The sequence below is a fragment of the Pipistrellus kuhlii genome, unplaced genomic scaffold, assembly GCF_014108245.1.
Source record: "Pipistrellus kuhlii isolate mPipKuh1 unplaced genomic scaffold, mPipKuh1.p scaffold_m20_p_18, whole genome shotgun sequence".
NCBI lineage: Eukaryota > Metazoa > Chordata > Mammalia > Chiroptera > Vespertilionidae > Pipistrellus > Pipistrellus kuhlii.
This window is the reverse complement of record NW_023425493.1, coordinates 9,150,762-9,168,385: the sequence shown is the minus strand read 5'-3', so window position 1 is coordinate 9,168,385 and position 17,624 is coordinate 9,150,762. Positions and strand designations below refer to the sequence as shown.

Here is a 17,624-nt window from a genome sequence, read left to right as displayed (position 1 = left end):
CCTCCTGTGACATCTGTCACTTTCTAGCTTTCCTGCCAGAGGGTATTCTTTTTGGAGGGACTGTGAGAACAGGGCCAACTGGCATTTGTGCCAGCACAGGGAAAGACTTGACACCAGCTCTGTTGAATCAATGAACCAATGAATGAAGGATACATTCCTAAATGAACTAATGAATGAGTACATGAATGACAAAGAAAAAAAGGAACAAAGTATAAGTGCTGAGTGTATTTTAACCATATGCAGGACTACTCGGTTATAAATTGAGTCTACCTGAGTGTGGATCCATAAGGCCAGGTCAATCAACCCTATCGACTAGCTCCCAAGTACAGAGCACTGTGTCCCTATAGTCATTGCTGCCTCAGGGGATGGTCTTGTCTATACAGGTTCCCGAAAGCAGTACAGTGTCACAGGATTCAGCAAAGCATGGTTCTGCCTTCCACGTCTCCACCTTGCCAGGGTTGCATGAGTGAATGAATGAATGAATGAATGGCATGAATGAATACACTTGCTATATTCAGGAAGAAAATTTGAATATGCCTGCAGGAGACTTTTTTTGCCTTAGATATTTAACATGTACTCTTATCCTCCATCTCTCTCTTTCTCTCTCTCTCTCCCCTTCCACACCTCTCTCCCTCCCTCTCTCTCTCTCTCTCTCTCTCTCTCTCTCTCTCTCTCTCTCTCTCTCTCTCTCTCTTTCACACACACACACACACACACACACACACACACACACACACTCATCCACTTATCTACTAATTTGTCCCAGGAAGCTGTGAGTAACAAGAAAAGGCTCTGTCCTTCTCAAAGGTGCTAGTCACTTGGCATACTAAGAAAAGAAGACAGCCGAAACCGGTTTGGCTCAGTGGGTAGAGCGTCGGCCTGCGGACTGAAAGGTCCTAGGTTTGATTCCAGTCAAGGGCATGTACCTTGGTTGCGGGCACATCCCCGGTGGTTGGTGTATCTCTCTCATCAATGTTTCTAGCTCTCTATCCCTCTCCCTTCCTCTCTGTGAAAAATCAATTAAAATATATTAAAAAAAAAAAAAAAAGAAAGAAAGAAAGAAAAAGAAAAGAAGACAGACTATTTTCAGAGCCGATATGGCAGAGAGGACAAGATGGCCACACCTTAGATCCGTGGTTGGCAAACTGCGGCTCTCGAGCCACATGAGGCTCTTTGGCCCCTTGAGTGTGGCTCTTCCACAAAATACCATGGCCGGGGCAAGTCTATTTTGAAAAAGTGACATTAGAAGAAGTTTAAGTTTAAAAAATTTGGCTCTCAAAAGAAATTTCAATCGCTGTACTGCTGATATTTGGCTCTGTTGACTAATGAGTTTGCTGACCACTGCCTTAGATGGTTAGAAAGGAAAGTTGGGAGATGGTTGAAGAAATGTGCTCCATGGGGACAACTGGAAACCAGAATTCTGGATTGCAGCATGAGATTTCAGTTGTTTCTTGTCTACTTCAACTTACAGGGCAGACAGCGAAGGCAGGAAGGTGGAAGGACCACTTCCAATCCAGCGTCCATGGGTAGGGCTAACCAGCTGTGTTTTTTCTCATGCACACAGCTGCCGACGGGTGTACTAAAGAAGGACCTGAGGAGATGGGCTTGACAAAATCCGATTCCATCTTATACATCATCTGGTAGGATTGCTCTCCCTAGATCCAGGTGACTTGGAAACTTCAGCTCGAGGTTCCTTCAGAACCTCACAAGCAGATTTCAGGGAGGGCATTTAGGATAGAAAAGTAGCGCACAAAGAACCCCTGAGATTATATCAATAATCATGAGTGCCAACATCAGAACCAGAGGTGAAGTTGGGCACAAGGAGGCAGACACCAGGCCATGCCAGGATCTCTGCCAAAGGGAGGGTTATGATCTCCTTCAGAAGCAGTGAGTCCTCAGGCCCCACTTTATCTCTTAAAGAAGGATTTCCTGAGTCCTCCTCTCACACAATCTAACATTAGCCCCTACCTGCTACCCAGACCGCAGCAAAGGTGTGCCTACCCTAGATCTCTGACTGGCCTCCTCTTGGGCCCTGATGATTCACATCCAAACCCTACCTTGCAAAGCTCATGGACCATAGAGAATGTGAGACCAACTGGAGCTCCAAACCTTCTCTTTCATCTTGCTCTCCTGGTTGACTGGAAGGCGGAGGAACCAGAAGTTAGTTGATGGGACTTTAGCCAGATGCCCAGCTCTTAGATAAAATCGAGCTGGGTGTGGTAAGGATACACGTGGTCTCTGCATCCAGGGTCCTCACTAGAACCTGACTGAACAGAGGGTGAGATGAATGAATGCGGGTGGGTGGGGATAGGGGCGTCCCTGACTTGTTATCCCGTTGCCATCACCACGCTTCCCTCCCGCGGGAGATGAATCGACATCCACCCTAAAGGGAGCTTTGTGAGACCTGGCTAATCCTGGGCGTCTGGTTTCCAGATGAGGGATCTATTTTAGTTATTTCTTAAGCCCTATTTCCCAAATCCTCCTCATCTCTCATTTCCTACCCCACCTGCTTTTCCTAACTGAATAAATCCATTGTTGCCATGGAGATAGCATAGTATTAGCATCTCTGCTTCTTGGTAGATCCTTCCAAAACCCAGGACTAAAAAGGGCCCTGCTCCTAACTCCCTAGCACTTCTGGCCCAGGAGTCGTGTCTGAGAAACAACAGTATGGTACTGGGCATGTCTGTTTGGCCCATTTGGTTTCCTCACCTCTTACCTCTTGGTATATTGTCCTTATCCAAGTTCCCCTTCTTCCTTAGGAGACCAAACTTAGGTGGACGTCTTGCAGCCAGGGATCCCGAGTGTCCATGCACTTTAGGCCTTTAGAAGGGATCATGTCATCAATAAGGATAATAGCTAAAACCGGTTTGGCTCAGTGGATAGAGCATCGGCCTGTGGACTGAAAGGTCCCAGGTTCGATTCCGGTCAAGGGCATGTACCTTGGTTGCGGGCACATCCCCAGTAGGGGCTGTGCAAGAGGCAGCTGATTGATGATTCTCTCTCATCGATGTTTCTAACTCTCTATCCCTCTCTCTTCCTCTCTGTAAAAAATCAATAAAATATATTTTTAAAAAATAAGGACAATAGTTTGAGGGGCTGTGCTGCTCTGCACGCCAAGGGCAGTTATAACTCTCCTCACAAGGTACATCGGTGGTCTCAGCCCAAAGAGCCTCAGTGGCTGGCTCAAGGTCACCTGACCGGTGGGCGCAGAGCCTGGGCAGGAGCCCGCCCAGGTTCCTTGGGCACACACTGCCACCCCCAGTGGGGACTGCCTATAGAGACTGAGCATGATAGTGGCCACTATTGAGCACCACATGTGTGCAAGGCCCTTGGTGCACAGAGGTCACTTAAGCCTCAAAACAACCTTGTGAAGTTGATCTCATTGTGGCCATCACTTCGCAAAGAAGGAAACTGAGGCTCAGGGAGGTCTGAGAATTTAATGTCGTATACAGATAGGAGCTGGATTTGAAAAGGAGCACTGACTCTTTTAAAGTCCACCTTCTCAACCAGAATAAAATTTGGCCTTTACCTAAAAAATAAAAAAAATAAAAAAAATAAAAAAAGATTCAAGAGCAGCTGCTCCCCTAGCACTTACCAAAAAGATAAAATTTCACTCTTTGGGGCCAGACATGTCTTTCCTGGTTGTCCTCTCCTCTTTGACTCCTGCAGGACCCTCTGCTGGGTTTTATGAATGAGGAGGGAGGAAGTGTCATTGAAAAGTTCAACAACTTCGGATTCCACTTCCCTGAGTGATAGATAGCTTTAATTACTCTGAATTACTCAGCCACTCCACTCTTCTCCCCAAGTCATTAAAAATAGATTTTCTCTCTCTGAACTCCAGTCCTCTCTCAGGTCTCCAGAGAGTTGGGAGTTCCCAGGAGACACCCAGGGTCATCTTCTGACCAGAAGGTTGCCTGTTGCTTTAGCGGCAGTCACAGGCTCCAGAACCTCTCTCTGGCTTTCTGGGGGTTCGTGTCTCCTTTTTCTTGATGACCTTGGTGATGTGATTGTTACAGCTCAGGGGACAGTAGGGGGCTGGGCTGTGTTTATGAGGACTTTCAGGGATCTCACAGATGACTACTGATTTTTGAAGAACTGGATCTAACACTGGGGACACACAATAGGGAGTTCTTCACATGAATTACTGGGAAGCTGATTCGTAGACGAGACCGAGGCTAAAAATGTGAGCTCAGAGGTCCTCCCTGATAAGCAGGTGAGATGGTGAGACTGGCATTGCTGTTTCCACTTGAAAGATGAGGAAATGGAGGCTTGAGGAGGTTAACTGGCTCGCCCAGGCCACTCAGCTAACAACTGGCAAGACGGGGATATAACACACCTGCCACCTTCACTGCCCTTGCTGAGTCGCCCTGGCATTCCTGGGGGGCTCTGGACGGGAAATGTGCAACCTGCTGAGAGCCACTTTCCTTAGTGTGCTGGTCCTGGCGGCTGAAAACCACCCAGCAGAGCTCTTCCCCCTTCCCTGACCTCCATCCCTCTTCCCCTCTGGTTCCATCCCTCCATGGTCTGGCTCAGGATCCACCCCCTGAATGTGGTTAGCAGACAGAGAAGAGTAAAAAAGCTAAGGGGCATGCCGTGGTGGTGGATGGAACTGCACTGTCAACAGACTCAGCTCATGCTGGCACCCCATGCCCATGGCGCCCCATGTCCAGGAGGGCCTGCCCTCTAGTGATGCCTCTGTCTCCACATCACTCCTGAGCCTTGGAGTCAGAACTGAACATGAACTAAAAGTCTGTTTCTGATGCTCATTAGATGGGTGACCTTGGGCAGGTTACTTAACCTGAGACTCAGTTTTCTAATAAGTGGGCCTAATATTGTTTCCCTTGCAAGGATGGTATAGGGATCAAATGAGATAAAATAGGCAAAGGGCCTGGCATGCAGTAAGTGCTGGAAAAAATAGCTGTTATTATTATTATTAGTTGTTGTTATTATTAGTTATTAGAGGCCCAGTGCATGAAAATTCATGTACTGGAGAGGGGTCCCCTCAGCCCAGCCTGCCCCCTCTCACAGTCCAGGAGCCCTCAGGGATGGGAGATGACCTGGTGATCAGGGAAAGGCAACAACCCTATCACACCTCTACTGCTGCCACTGCCGGCAGTGCAAGCCTTGGCCAGCCTTGGTTACCTAAGCCTTGGGTAGCCCTGAGTGGTGGGAGGCTGAGGGGACTGGGGTACCCCAGAGGCAGGCACACGGTGCAGCTGGACCACCTGAGGTCAGGCCTGGCCGTGCCACACGCCTGCCGCCCTGGTGGGGCTGAGGGGACTGGGTGCCCCCATCTTATGGCTGTGGGCACAGCCATTTTTGAGGGTGTGGCGGTCTATTATCACATTCCCTCTTTCTTAAATATTATTATTATTTATTATTATTAATATCCCTGCTGCTCCATTCTGTTCAACAAGTTCCATCAACTGCCCAGCACTGAGCAAGGAACCTGCCAGCCATCAGTCGGAGACCTCAGTCCCCATCTCTCCCTTCCCCAAACCCCAGGAGGAAAGGATCCCCTTGATGCCTCTGCACTCCCTCACACCCACTCTGCATGGGAGACTGAGACTGAGATGCTGCTTCAGGCAGCCATAACCAATGGGCTCCTTCCCCTTTAAGGACAGGAGAGAGGATGGGCATTTTTCCGTGGGACTTGCTGAGCCAAAGGGGATATCACTGGAGGCCCGTCAGGAGCCCGGGGAGCCTGGCCCACCCCTGGGGTGTCCCCTTTAGCTTTGGTGCTTGAGAGAAACTGACCAGAGCAGGAGGCTGAGCTGGGCCTCCCTGATTGCCCATCTGCTCATGTCCGTCTCCCGGTGAGGACTCTGCCCTAGGCCCCATCTGGTGCAAGGGGAAGGACAGAGCCCCAAGCTCTGGGCCTCCCCATGCTCCTGGCACCTGTTGAGGAGATTTGGGGGAGCCTGTGAAGTGAGGTCCACCCACCCATCCAGTCCCTCAACTAACAGCTGCTCGGTGCCAAGCAGCGCTGAGGGCAGGGGAGTGAGAGCGGTGGAGTCAAAAGCATGAGAGACAGTCTCCCCTGCCCTCAGGCTGCTCCCCGCTTCCTGTTCCCTCCGCCTCCGACTCCTGGAACTGACCCCTGAACCGTCCCTTCCTCCTCACCCTCCAAAAGACGCCTCCTAGTATGTCACCATTAGGGGAGATGGAGGACTGTCCTCTATTCACAGCAAGACCATGCCTAGCATTGAGCCAGCCCTATAGGCCTGCCTCCTGCTGGTTCACATGGAGCAGGAGACCCAGCCTCTCTTCCTTCCTGGGCAGCTGTGCAAACCTGGGAGCCAGGTGTGTGACAGCGCCTAGAGATGCTAAAACCCGCGCCAAGCGTTGGGGTTGTGTACGGGACCTTGGTCCACACACCAGCCCCGGACCCTCAGCCCAGTATGTAAATGAGCTTCATCTCCTTTCGTGAAAACAGGCTGGATTGGGTGAAAAGGAGAAAGTGGGTCGAGACCTACAAACTCCAAGGGAAAGAGCTTGAGCTAGCAGGCAGGGACCACGGAAGGTACAAAGGAAGGAGAGGCAGTCTGGCCAGTTGTGTTTCAGCTGCTGTGTGCTGTGCCCCGGCCCTGGGGACCCCGGGGGCTGAGGATCAGGCCAACTGCGTGCTCCGGCCAGGCTGTGTGTCACCTCACACCCCTGCCACCTGGTCTCAGCACTGAGAAGGCCTCTGTCTCTTTCCTGGGGTCAGGAAGCAGGGGACACGTGTGGGGACAGGTGTACTCTCTGGCAGGGAAAGCAGATTCCAGGGGAGCGGAGGGAAGGATTAAATGCTCAGTGCCCCAGGGGCCCCTCCAGGGGTGGGGGCTGGGACAGCTCTCCCTCACTCCTCCCTCTTGGCTCCCTTGCACAATTACAAAGGAATCCCACTGGCCTCTGAACACCAAGTGTTTGTACCAATACCTCCTCTGTGGCGAACCTCCACTCTGTCCAATCCACAACTGTCTCTGGATTGCACTGGCTATGGTGGCGTCTGCCCCACCGCATTGAGAGGCCCCGTTTCCTTAGTCTCAGCCTCAGTGGCACCATGGGCTCCAGGAGGGCAGAGAACGCAGCCCCATGCCTAGCAGAGAGCTGGACACAGCCCAGATGCTCAGTAAACGTCTAAGGACTGTGTGGGACCCAGGCACCATCCACGGTCAGGGTCCTACGTGTTGTTCCGTTTTTAACCCCAGTGTTTCTGCGGCAGAGCCCTCCAGGTCCTCAGAACCAAGTGGCTCCTGGCAGGTGTCTGCTTAGGGGCAGACAGAGCACAGATCTGCTGCCTCCAGGGCACTCGTGGAGGGGCTCCTATGCCTCCCTCTGCCTCTCTGAAGAGAGATGGGTTTGCACCTAAAGGCAGTGAGTGCTCAGGGCCTCTGCCCAGGAAGGTAGTGACTACAGCGCCCAGAGACACCTCTGCCCTCACCCTGGGTGGTCCCCACCCTGCAGGTCTGCCAGCTCCTCTGGGTCCCTAGGAAGGAGACTCGGCTCCAGCAATCCCCTCAGTGACAGGTCCCCACAGCCAATAACCATCCTATATCATGTCCCTCACTGTGCCTGGCCCGACACCCCCTAGGCGACCCAGATTTGCTGAGAGAATCGGGAGGAACCTCCTCACACTCTGCAAGCCCTACTGAGCCGGCCAGCTCCCCACATAGACATCCAGCGCCCCGAATCTGGCCAAGGAAGGTACCAGAGATGGGGGGCCTGAGGCCAGAGGAACCAAGAACACAGCATGAGTCACCTTTAATGAAGAGTATTTCTTAAGTAAATGACTTAATAGGACAGTTACATTCATTAGAGGCATAATTACAAGACGGAAGATCAAGCAGAGAATGCGGGTGTGAGGGTGGATGGAGTCAAGTCTGAGGCAGCCCGTGGTCCCGAGGAGAAGGCGGCAGAGGGGCAGGAGAAGGGTGCCCTCCGACCCCGGGCTTCTCATCACCACACTCATTAAGGGCTACCTGGGACGCAGCCGCCCTCAGATCCCAGCCCTCCGTGAAAAGGGTGTGGAGATGCAGGCATAATTAAAAACACAATCATCATAAACAAACACTCATTAAAGCCTTCTAGAGTGTCCCATTAAGCTCTGAGTCAGCCCTGACAGAGGCCACCTGAAACTCTTTCCTCTTAGGGCTTCCAGAGACAACTGCCACCCACTGTATCTCACCCCACCACACCCCATCCCACCCCTCACTGCCAGGTCCTAGAGCAGGTGCCCACCTGTCTCCCGGAGACTTGAACTTGGTCCTTCGGGCCTCCATAGACTCAGTTATTAAAACCATTTCTTCCTTCCTGGACATAGTAAGATGACCAGATGTCCCACTTTTGGCAGGACAGTCCCGCCAAAAGTGAGATGTCTGGTCACCTTAATAAAGCAATCCTCAGAGTACCCTCACTCACCTCCCCCCAGATCAGTCCAGGTCTTTACAGAGCCCCACGGCAGAGTTTCATTATGTCTCTTCCTGGCCCCGGGGCCCTAACATTCGGCAAGATCTCCCCAAGATGTTAGGTGGTCTCAAACGTTAGTGGTTCTCAAACGTTAGCGTTCAGAGGCAGCAGCTGGAACGCTCTGAGAACATTTCGGGGCCACCGCAAGTTTCTGGCTTTTCTGTCTCCTAAGCTCACAAGTTAATGCCAGCGGTGCTGGTCTGGACCCAGGCCATGAGAGCCGTTGTTCCTTTAGAGTAGGGGTGTCGAACTCAATCAGAGAAGGGGCCAAAATCTAAAATCCAGCCTAAATCGCGGGCCGAATGGTTTACTGAACAGTCATAAACTGTCACTGTGATGGAAACGCAGCGGAGTGCAGTGATGACAGTGCGGTGCGGGCCACATTGCAAGGCCTGGCGGGACGGATTTGGCCCGCGGGCCTTGTGTTTGACACATGTGCTTTAGAGCCACAGGCCACCTCTTAAAAAATTTTTTTTAAATTAATTTTAGAGAGGAAGGGAGAAGGGAGAGGGATAGAAACATCAATGATAAAAGGGAATAATTGCTTAGCTGCCTCCTGCACGCCCCACCCCGGGGATCAAGCCCACAACCTGAGCATGTGCCCTTGACCGGAATGGAACCTGGGACCCTTCAGTCTGCAAGCCAACGCTCTAGCCACTGAGCCAAACCGGCTAGGGCTGACAGACACATTTTAAAAAGTGAGACGCAGCAGCTGAAATTAAGATTAATTTTATTTAGCCCAGTAGTTACTCAATTTTTTCTTTTCAACATGTCGATAAAAATTATCAAGGTGGTATTTTATATTATTTTTTTTCCGTGCCACATCTTCAAAGGCCAGTGTGTGCTGTGAGTATCCGGCGCATCTCAGTCAGGACGGGCCACACGGGCGAGTGGCTGTCCCACTGGGCACTGTCCATGCAGATGCATCTTCTCTTTGCTCTGAGTTCCCTCGGCCTTCTTCCCGCGCCTCTGTGAGGACACACGTCACTTTGCAACTCGAAGGTGATGGCTGTGCTGTGATGCTGCGGCTCTTGTTATGCCCCTGAAGTGCTCGGTGCGGGCCGGTGGGTAGGACATGATCAATGAATATTGGCTGCCGGCTGATGAATGACGGTCGCAGCCCGAGAATATAGCAAAGACAGGGAGCCCGTAGTAACTAACATCTGACTCTGAGGGTCTGTCTCTTCCGGGCCCCTGGGACATTGCTTTCCTCTGGTGGTTAGATCTTTGGCTGTTAGACCTCTGAGGAGAGAGTCATTCCAGTTTTAGGATCGCCCCTCACCCCTATAAGTTTCCTGTTTCACTTTGCTCTTCAACTCCATGCATTAAAAAAAAAAAAAAAAAAAAAAATTCCCACCAGGAGGGCCCAGGAAACAGGAAAAATAGTAGTGCTATTGGTTTCATGTTTGGAGAAGAACAGGGTTCTCACTATCTCCGTGGCACTTGGCGTGAAAGTGGGCTTTGTTGCCGGAGACACTGCTCCCATTCAGGGCCCCCTTGCCCAGCTGCTGAGAGCCGGGCTGTGTTTTGACAGACGGGCCAAATGCAATGCAGACAGTTGTTTTAATTCCCAGCCAGATGCAGACATCACTCACACGGAGCCCGAAACCCAAGAAAGGAAGGCCGGGCACTGGGCTGCTGCTCTCGGGCCTCGGAGGGAGGGTGGGTGGGAGGGGGCCAGGCGGAAGCCGAGCGGGCAGCCGGGGTCACAGGAATCCCGAAGGGCCGAGTCCCAGGCCCGCAGAGGCACGCCAGGACGCTGCATGGCGAGCGCCTTTCGGAAAGGTGCTCCTGGTAGGAATCGCAGGCCTGGAGGCCTTGGTCAGGGGTAACTCCTGAAAGCGATGGGATAGCCGTGGCAGATAGCGATGGCTGGATGTTAGCTTTTAACTGTTCACGTGATACAGGACAGAAAGCATCAGCAGCGGCAGGGAGGAGTTAGGCAAACTGTGGGAACCAGAATCCCAAGTGGCAGAAGTGACAGGACGAGGTCAGCCCTCCTCTGAGGACAGGAATCCCTTAAAACCCCTGACACAGGTCACTTTCACTGCTTACACATCCCACTGGGGGGCGCTCCTCCGGAAGCAAGGTCCGGTGCCTTATTGCACAGCCTTGCCTTTCTTCTGTGGAGATTTCCTAACACTTTTCTTTCTTTCTTTAAAAAAAAATATATATTATTGATATTTTACAGAGAGAAAGAGAGAGGAATAGAGTTAGAAACGTCCATGAGAGGGAAACATCGATCAGCTGCCTCCTGCACACCCCACACTGAGGGGGATGTGCCCGCAACGAAGGTACATGCCCTTGACCGGAATCAAACCTGGGACCCTTCAATCCACAGGCTGATGCTCTAGTCCACATGTGTCAAACACAAGGCCCGCGGGCCAAATCCGTCCCGCCAGGCCTTGCAATGTGGCCTGCACCGCGCTGTCATCACTGCACTCCGCTGCGTTTCCATCACAATGACAGTTTATGACTGTTCAGTAAACCATTCGGCCCGCGATTTAGGCTGGATTTTAGATTTTGGCCCCTTCTCTAATTGAGTTCGACACCCCTACTCTAGTCTATTCACTGAGCCAAACCGATTTCAGCTTTCCTAACACTTTTCACCTGAGTCTTATTGCAGCCACCCTGCTGCCCTTCAAAACATTGAAAAACAGCCTCAGTGGCCAACCCGATATTTGTCTTTTTTGATCCAAATAAACAGGCGACATCCATAGGCTGTACTTGCGATGCACTAATGGGGTCCACCCATGGTGACCTCCCTTTGGGAAGGATCCTTGGTTGAGCAACACCCCTCGTGGGGCGGGTTGCAAAGACCTGAGCGAGGAACCCCGCCTGGTGTGAAGCAGCCTCTCTCTGTCCTGATACTGTGTCTGTTTCTGCAGATCACGAGCAAATTAGCCCCTCCAGCTACGCCATCGCCGTGTCAGGTCGTGTTGGGCATAGAGTGGACACAAACCCCCAGGTCTAGTCCGCATGAGCTGTTTCACACCAGCTATCCCCCAGCCTCCACTTGAAGTATGAATTTTTTAAAATCCGACTGCAGGATTGTACAGTTCTCCTTCTTGCATTTTCTACTTATGTGATTAATGGGAAGTTAGGGATGTTTAAAGCGGATCATGTCACTCGCTAACAGGAAGGCCTTGAAATAGAGAATCATAAGTGTTATGTTGTAAGCATGAGGGGCGGGGCTGTGAGGCTGGTGCCTTTGGTGTTTTGGGGTCTTGTTTACCTCCCACCAGCCTCATCCCTGCCCTGCCCATCCGGGGTGCACTCTACACATGTGCACTCTGAGCCTGATTACTTGTGTGGGTGATGGTCTCTCAGCTCTGAATGCCCTTCGAGATCCATTGTTTCCCCACTCAGCATTACATCCTTCCTCCCGGCAGTTTATACAGGGTACCCTCTTTTTTAAAAAAAAATATATATATTTTATTGATTTTTTTACAGAGAGGAACAGAGAGAGATAGTTAGAAACATTGATGAGAGAGAAACATCAATCAGCTGCCTCCTGTACACCCCCTACTGGGGATGTGCCTGCAACCAAGGTACATGCCCTTGACCGGAATCGAACCCAGGACCCTTGAGTCCGCAGGCTGACACTCTATCCACTGAGCTAAACCAGTTTCAGCAGGGGTACCCCTCTTTTAAGCTACCAGGGCACACACCCATCCCAGGCACAGTGGAGAGCAACTTGGTTTGTAATTTCCAACTTCCACTGGACTGTGGACCCTGCGGGGGCAGGATCGGAGTCCAGTGTGCTGTTGTTTCTCTCCAGCGAAGCATGTGAGCCTCCTTACAGTGACATCTAACAAACATCTGCTGCCTGAGCAGCGTGAGGCTCCCTCCCAGCCTCTCGGGAGGATGCCGTAAGACATCTCCATCAGATCCTTTGCCCCTGTCAGAGGCGGGGCACTGTGCTGCTGGACCACAGGTTGTGTTTTCACCTGAGCTCACACATCCAGTAGGTGGGGGACCTCTACGCCCTAACAAACAAGGAGCTGTTCCCAGCCATCAGATGTTTCAGCGGCCTCCTGTCCCAGCCAGCAACAGATACCTAGGACCCTGGTCAGCAAACTGCGGCTCGCAAGCCACATGCGGCTCTTGGGCCCCTTGAGTGTGGCTCTTCCACAAAATAGCACACCCTGGGCAAATCTATTTTGAAGAAGTGGCGTTAGAAGCATTTTTAAAAATTTAGCTCTTAAAAAGAAATTTCAATCGTTGTACTCTTGATATTTGGCTCTGTTGACTAATGGGTTTGCCGACCACTGCCCTAGGACATATCAAATGGAAAACTATCTTCTGCCCCTCCTGCCCAGCCTTAACATCGCACACCTGGGCACGTAGGGGTGTGTAATGTCCAAACAGGCCCAGCTCCAGCCCTGCAGGGCACAACCGGGACACCAGGAGGAGTTGGCAGGGGCTGCAGCCTTGGGGGGCGGGGGTGAGGGGAGGGCGTGGGAAGCTTGATCTGAAACCCCCCCTTTCCCCAGAAAGACAGCTCATCTCTGTGGATGTTCCCATTTAGCCAGACTTTTCAGATGATGGGACATTTGCTAAAGAAACGGAATTCAGACATCAGAGAATGGGATAATTGGATCCAGGTGGTATGTTTGGTCGGCTGCAAAGAGACGGTGCCACATGATGAATCCTATTTGATAGGGAAAGTTTCTGCCTCTCTCCCTTTTCAAATGTGCTTTGCGCAGGCAGGGTGTCTCAGCCCGGGCCCAGCTGAAAGCTCTTCAGAGGCGAGTTGGAGGCATGTGATGGCCTTCTAACAGCGTTAGCCGTTTTCGGCACTCGGCAGGGGCAAGCCCAGCTCCCGCGGGGACTGCAGTGCAGGCAGAAGGACACTGGGGGTTTTGCTTCATTGCTGGGAGGGCAGGAAGCCTTGGCCTGCCACCCGAGAAACGCAGTCTGCTTAGCTGTGCCTACCTGTGCCAGGCAAACAGATGAGAACACGGAGGCCACCAAAATACGCCCCCAGTATCTCCGCTTTAGGGGTAGGGATGGTGCAAGTGCGGTGAGTGAGATTGTAGACGAGTCTGAATGCACATCAGTGAGGGGGCACTACCTGACCTAACCATGGTCTCTCCTCTCTCCACCAGATCACCAGGGTCCCTGTGGAATCCTGTGAGCAGTACACGACTTGTGGGGAGTGCTTGAGCTCAGGGGACCCTCACTGTGGCTGGTGTGCCCTGCACAACATGTAAGTTTGGGACTGCTCTGGGAAAGGGCCGGGAATGCACAAGACCAGGTGCTTTCTGGGAGGGTCGACGAGGGATGTGACAGCAGTTTGCAGGGAGAGAACGTCTGGGGGCCTTGTCCCACGCAGCATCTTTATCTCCCTGTCTTTCATTGCACTTTAAAAAAATATAGATATTTATTATTGATCTCAGAGGGGAAGGCAGAGGGAGAGAGAGAGAATCATTGACCGGCTGCCTCCTGCATGCACCCTACTGGGGATTGAGCCTGCAACCCAGGCATGTGGCCTGATGGGGAATCAAACATCAAATCATGATCTTCTGGTTCAAAGGTCAGCGCTCAACCACTGAGCCACGCTGACTGGGCTCTTTCACTGCACTTGTAAAGTCTGCCCTCCCCGCCGCTCTGAGTCTGTACCTCGTCAAAGGGTAATGATTTTGCAACATCTCAAGCTATAGAATCTCTAGGTTTCTGGAGAACCTTCTGGGGGCAGCCTGAGCAGGTGTTTCCCGCTACGAGTGTAGGGAGGGCCGGGCAGGAGAGTCGGGAGTTTGGACTCCGCATAGCTGCTGTGTTACCTCCAGCTGTTCCATCGCTGTGTCAGGTCGTGGTGGGCATAGAGTTGACCCAAACCCTCAGGTCAGTGGGCTCCTCTGGGCCCCCTTCGCTCAATAGGGACAGTGCCTACCTCACAGGTGAACTGTGAGCATTAAAGGAACCAATAAACGCTCTGGGAATGAGGAAGCCCAGAAGAGGCTGCTCAAATCAAAATAATTCCCGTGGGCCCTGAACTCTTGGGGGCACCCTTCTGGCCTCATTATTTAAGGATTGCAAGAAATCTGCCTCCCACTCCTTCTGGCCACATTTCCCAATTTAGTTACACACCACACACACACACACACACACACCCGCCATTGAATGCCAGCTCCATAGAAATGCAAAGTTACACTTAAATTTCTGAATGTGAAGAGCCCGCCGAGGGTAGAGAAAAGGGTGAAACCCTGAAAGGCAGGCGCTGACTAGGAATTCTGTGCCCCAGCAGAGCTGGAAACTCCGTGGCTCGGTGCCAGCCAGCGAAGCATCTCTATGAAATGCGCCGGGTTTGGGCTTGGGGTGGAGGCGGAGGCGGGGGCCAGAGTTCAGGGGCCGCACAATAGCTCTTGGCTCCCAGCCTCTGCAGCAGGTGTTGGGAGGGCTACGGAGGGAGAGAGGGAAGCAGGCGCCTCGCAGATGCAAAATCTGGACTGGATTTGAGCCCACAAATACTGGGCTCCCCGCTTGGGTTTGCAAAAAAAAAAGTTTTGCAAAAAAAAACAAAAATGCTTGCACTGGAACCCCAGCATGGAGTCACCATTAAAGGCAGGCAAGGGATGATGATGGCGGTGACACCCCAGGTGTGGCCCGGGAATGGGAAGGCAAAGGTGCCTAAAACTGGGTTCCCTCCCGTGAGGCTGGCCTGCTGGCCTGTGGGCTCTCTCCTCCAGAGGAGCCCGATGGCCGCCCATGCAGTATGTCCTGGGTATCTGCCCTCTCACTGGGCAGCGGGCACGCCCAACTGTACCACTCACTCCCGGCTGCCCCTGCCTTGGCCACCAGCTCCTGCCAGCTTCCCTTCTCCCAGGCAGAACACACCAAAGTCAGACAGAGGATTGCCATCCGTGCAGCAGCTAGGACATCCGCGTTCCTCAGCTTGTCCTTGTGCCTACAAACCTGTCTGCAATGCCTGAGCCTCCCGCTGACCCTGGCCCACCCCTGTCATCCTCTGGGCCAGGTGTGGCTTCTAGAATGACGGAGCCGCGTCATCACAATCTCAGACCTCCTCTGCCCTCCAAACTGCTTACCTGTCCTCAGAGACGCCCTGCTACCTACCAGGCCACACCTGTCCTTCCAGCCACGCTGCCTGCCGAGAGCAGGCGGGGAGCAAGCTTTTTCCTGTTTGTACCCAGAGCTTTCTTCCCTCTTCTTCCCCAGCCCCTCCTGCCACCCTTCCCTCCTGCCTTGGGGAGGGAAAGAGGAGAAGGGCCCAGCTCAGCTCCCGGCCCCACAGGCCGGGCTTCAGTGGAGGCAGAGGGCTGAGGGAGATTGTTCAGGAAGCTCTGGGTCCCCGGGGGATTTGCAACCTTCCACTCTCTTCCGTGTGCCTTGCTCTTGCGAGTGTGTTATTGTCTCCAGGGCTATTTATCTCTGTTAGGGCGGTTGCCATAAATAGTATGATAAAAAAAAAAAAGAGCCATTTCAGCCAGTCAATGAGATAAAGGCTCCAGTCAAGAGCTCACTTTAGAGCTATCTTAAGGATTCACTTAAACCCCCATAATTCTTCTCTGTGACAGCATTCATATTTAGATCCATTATGTGCCTGGAAAGGAAGAGGGGGAAGGGCGGGGGAGTTCCGTGGGAATCGCTGCTCCCCCTCCCCCCTGCACTGGGGAATGTGTTACTGTCCCCTGGCTATCGGTTTGGGGGAAGCACCCGCATGTTCCCGTGTGACCTAAGTGGCCACCACACGCCTCTGTGTGGAGGTGCCACGGTGCCCACCTGCCACCGCGGGCCTTGGCGCCGCCGGGAGCCAGAGATAAAGTTGTCGGGAGACAGCCACACGGTTTTCTGACAGAGGCAGCCCTGGCTGCGACTCCTCGTCTGTCTCCCTGTCTCCAGGCATTACTCCGCACCGCAAACATCTATTTAAACAGTGCCGCGTGACAGGTAGACTATCTCAGTGAATAAAACACGGTCCCTGCCTTCACAGACCCATTAACCCAGCCACGAGATCACATGTACGCTGCCCCATACAGCTAAGACCCATGGGTAGACTTTCAAATATCCCTGGAGAAGAATAGTAATAGTCATCTTTGATAGTATTATTATTATTATTATTAATTATTATTATTACAAGGGCCAGGAGGCCGTTTTCTAAGCAATAACTCATGTAATCTTTACCACAACCCTATGAGATAAGGGTCAACATTTTACAGTTGGGGAAACTGAGGCAGGGAGAGATTAAATGATTTCCCCAAAGGGCCACAGCTGGCATGCAGTTGATTTGGGTTAGAACTCAAGTCGCCTGGCTCCAGAGTTTATATTCTTAGCCTTCTTTGTGCTCATGGTCCCCACCTCCCCTCCCTTGCTCATTGAGAACCCTATAAAGATGCTAACTAAGGGCTATGCTTTGTGTCCAAACCGAACTTCTCATTCTGGGAGTTAATCCCACTTCCTCCTAGCCTGTCTTTCACTGCCGTAGAGACCATCTGGGAAGCACCCAAGCCTCGGGGTTGAGAGAACGCTGTAATGAGGGGACCGGTCACAGCCTCAGAGCAGCAAATCCCTCTTCCTTATGCCTCGGGGGACAGTGGAGCCCTGACCTCTTGCGAATCTGTGTCTGTGGCAGGTGCTCCCGCAGGGACAAGTGCCAGCGGGCCTGGGAGCCTAACCGATTTGCTGCCAGCATCAGCCAGTGCATGAGCCTTGAGGTGCATCCCAGCAGCATCTCCGTGTCTGAGCACAGCCGGCTGGTAAGTCAGTCACCCAAGAGGACGGGGGGACACAGAGTGCACACACGTGTGGGAGGGTCCCTTTAACGCATTTACAGCACAGGAAGCTGTAAATGGATCGTGCTTTGCATGCTCCACTGAAGCTATATTTATAGAAAACCCCCCGGCAACTGCCATGGGAAAGGGCACCGTCCTCCTGCATACGCCTTGCAAATTCATTATCCATTGATCTGTTTTGTAAACCTCGATTTTGCATTTAGCAACCAGCATCTACAACATCCTGCAATCCGATAGCAGATAACGCGTTCTTTGGTAGATGCTATATTTATAATCCTCCACTCACACAGCCTCTCACAGAAACCTGAGAGTTGCATGTGTGTGTGGGTGTGTGTGTGTGTGTGTGTGTGAGAGAGAGAGAGAGAGAGAGAGAGAGAGAGAGAGAGAGAGAGACTTAATTCACAGTGTGTGTGTGTGTGT

At 52.2% G+C, this 17,624-nt stretch overlaps 1 protein-coding gene across 2 annotated transcripts in view; it reads left to right on the top strand.

Annotated features, from left to right (window-relative positions):
- The window catches only part of PLXNA2 (plexin A2), a 210,937-nt gene that overhangs the window by 122,891 nt on the left and 70,422 nt on the right, over nucleotides 1–17,624 (top strand). For both annotated transcript variants that reach the window (XM_036441956.2, XM_036441957.2), the window contains 2 exons: nucleotides 13,563–13,663; nucleotides 17,045–17,168. In XM_036441956.2, coding sequence (XP_036297849.2) covers nucleotides 13,563–13,663; nucleotides 17,045–17,168 — 225 coding nt within the window. The remainder of the gene's footprint in view (nucleotides 1–13,562; nucleotides 13,664–17,044; nucleotides 17,169–17,624) is intronic.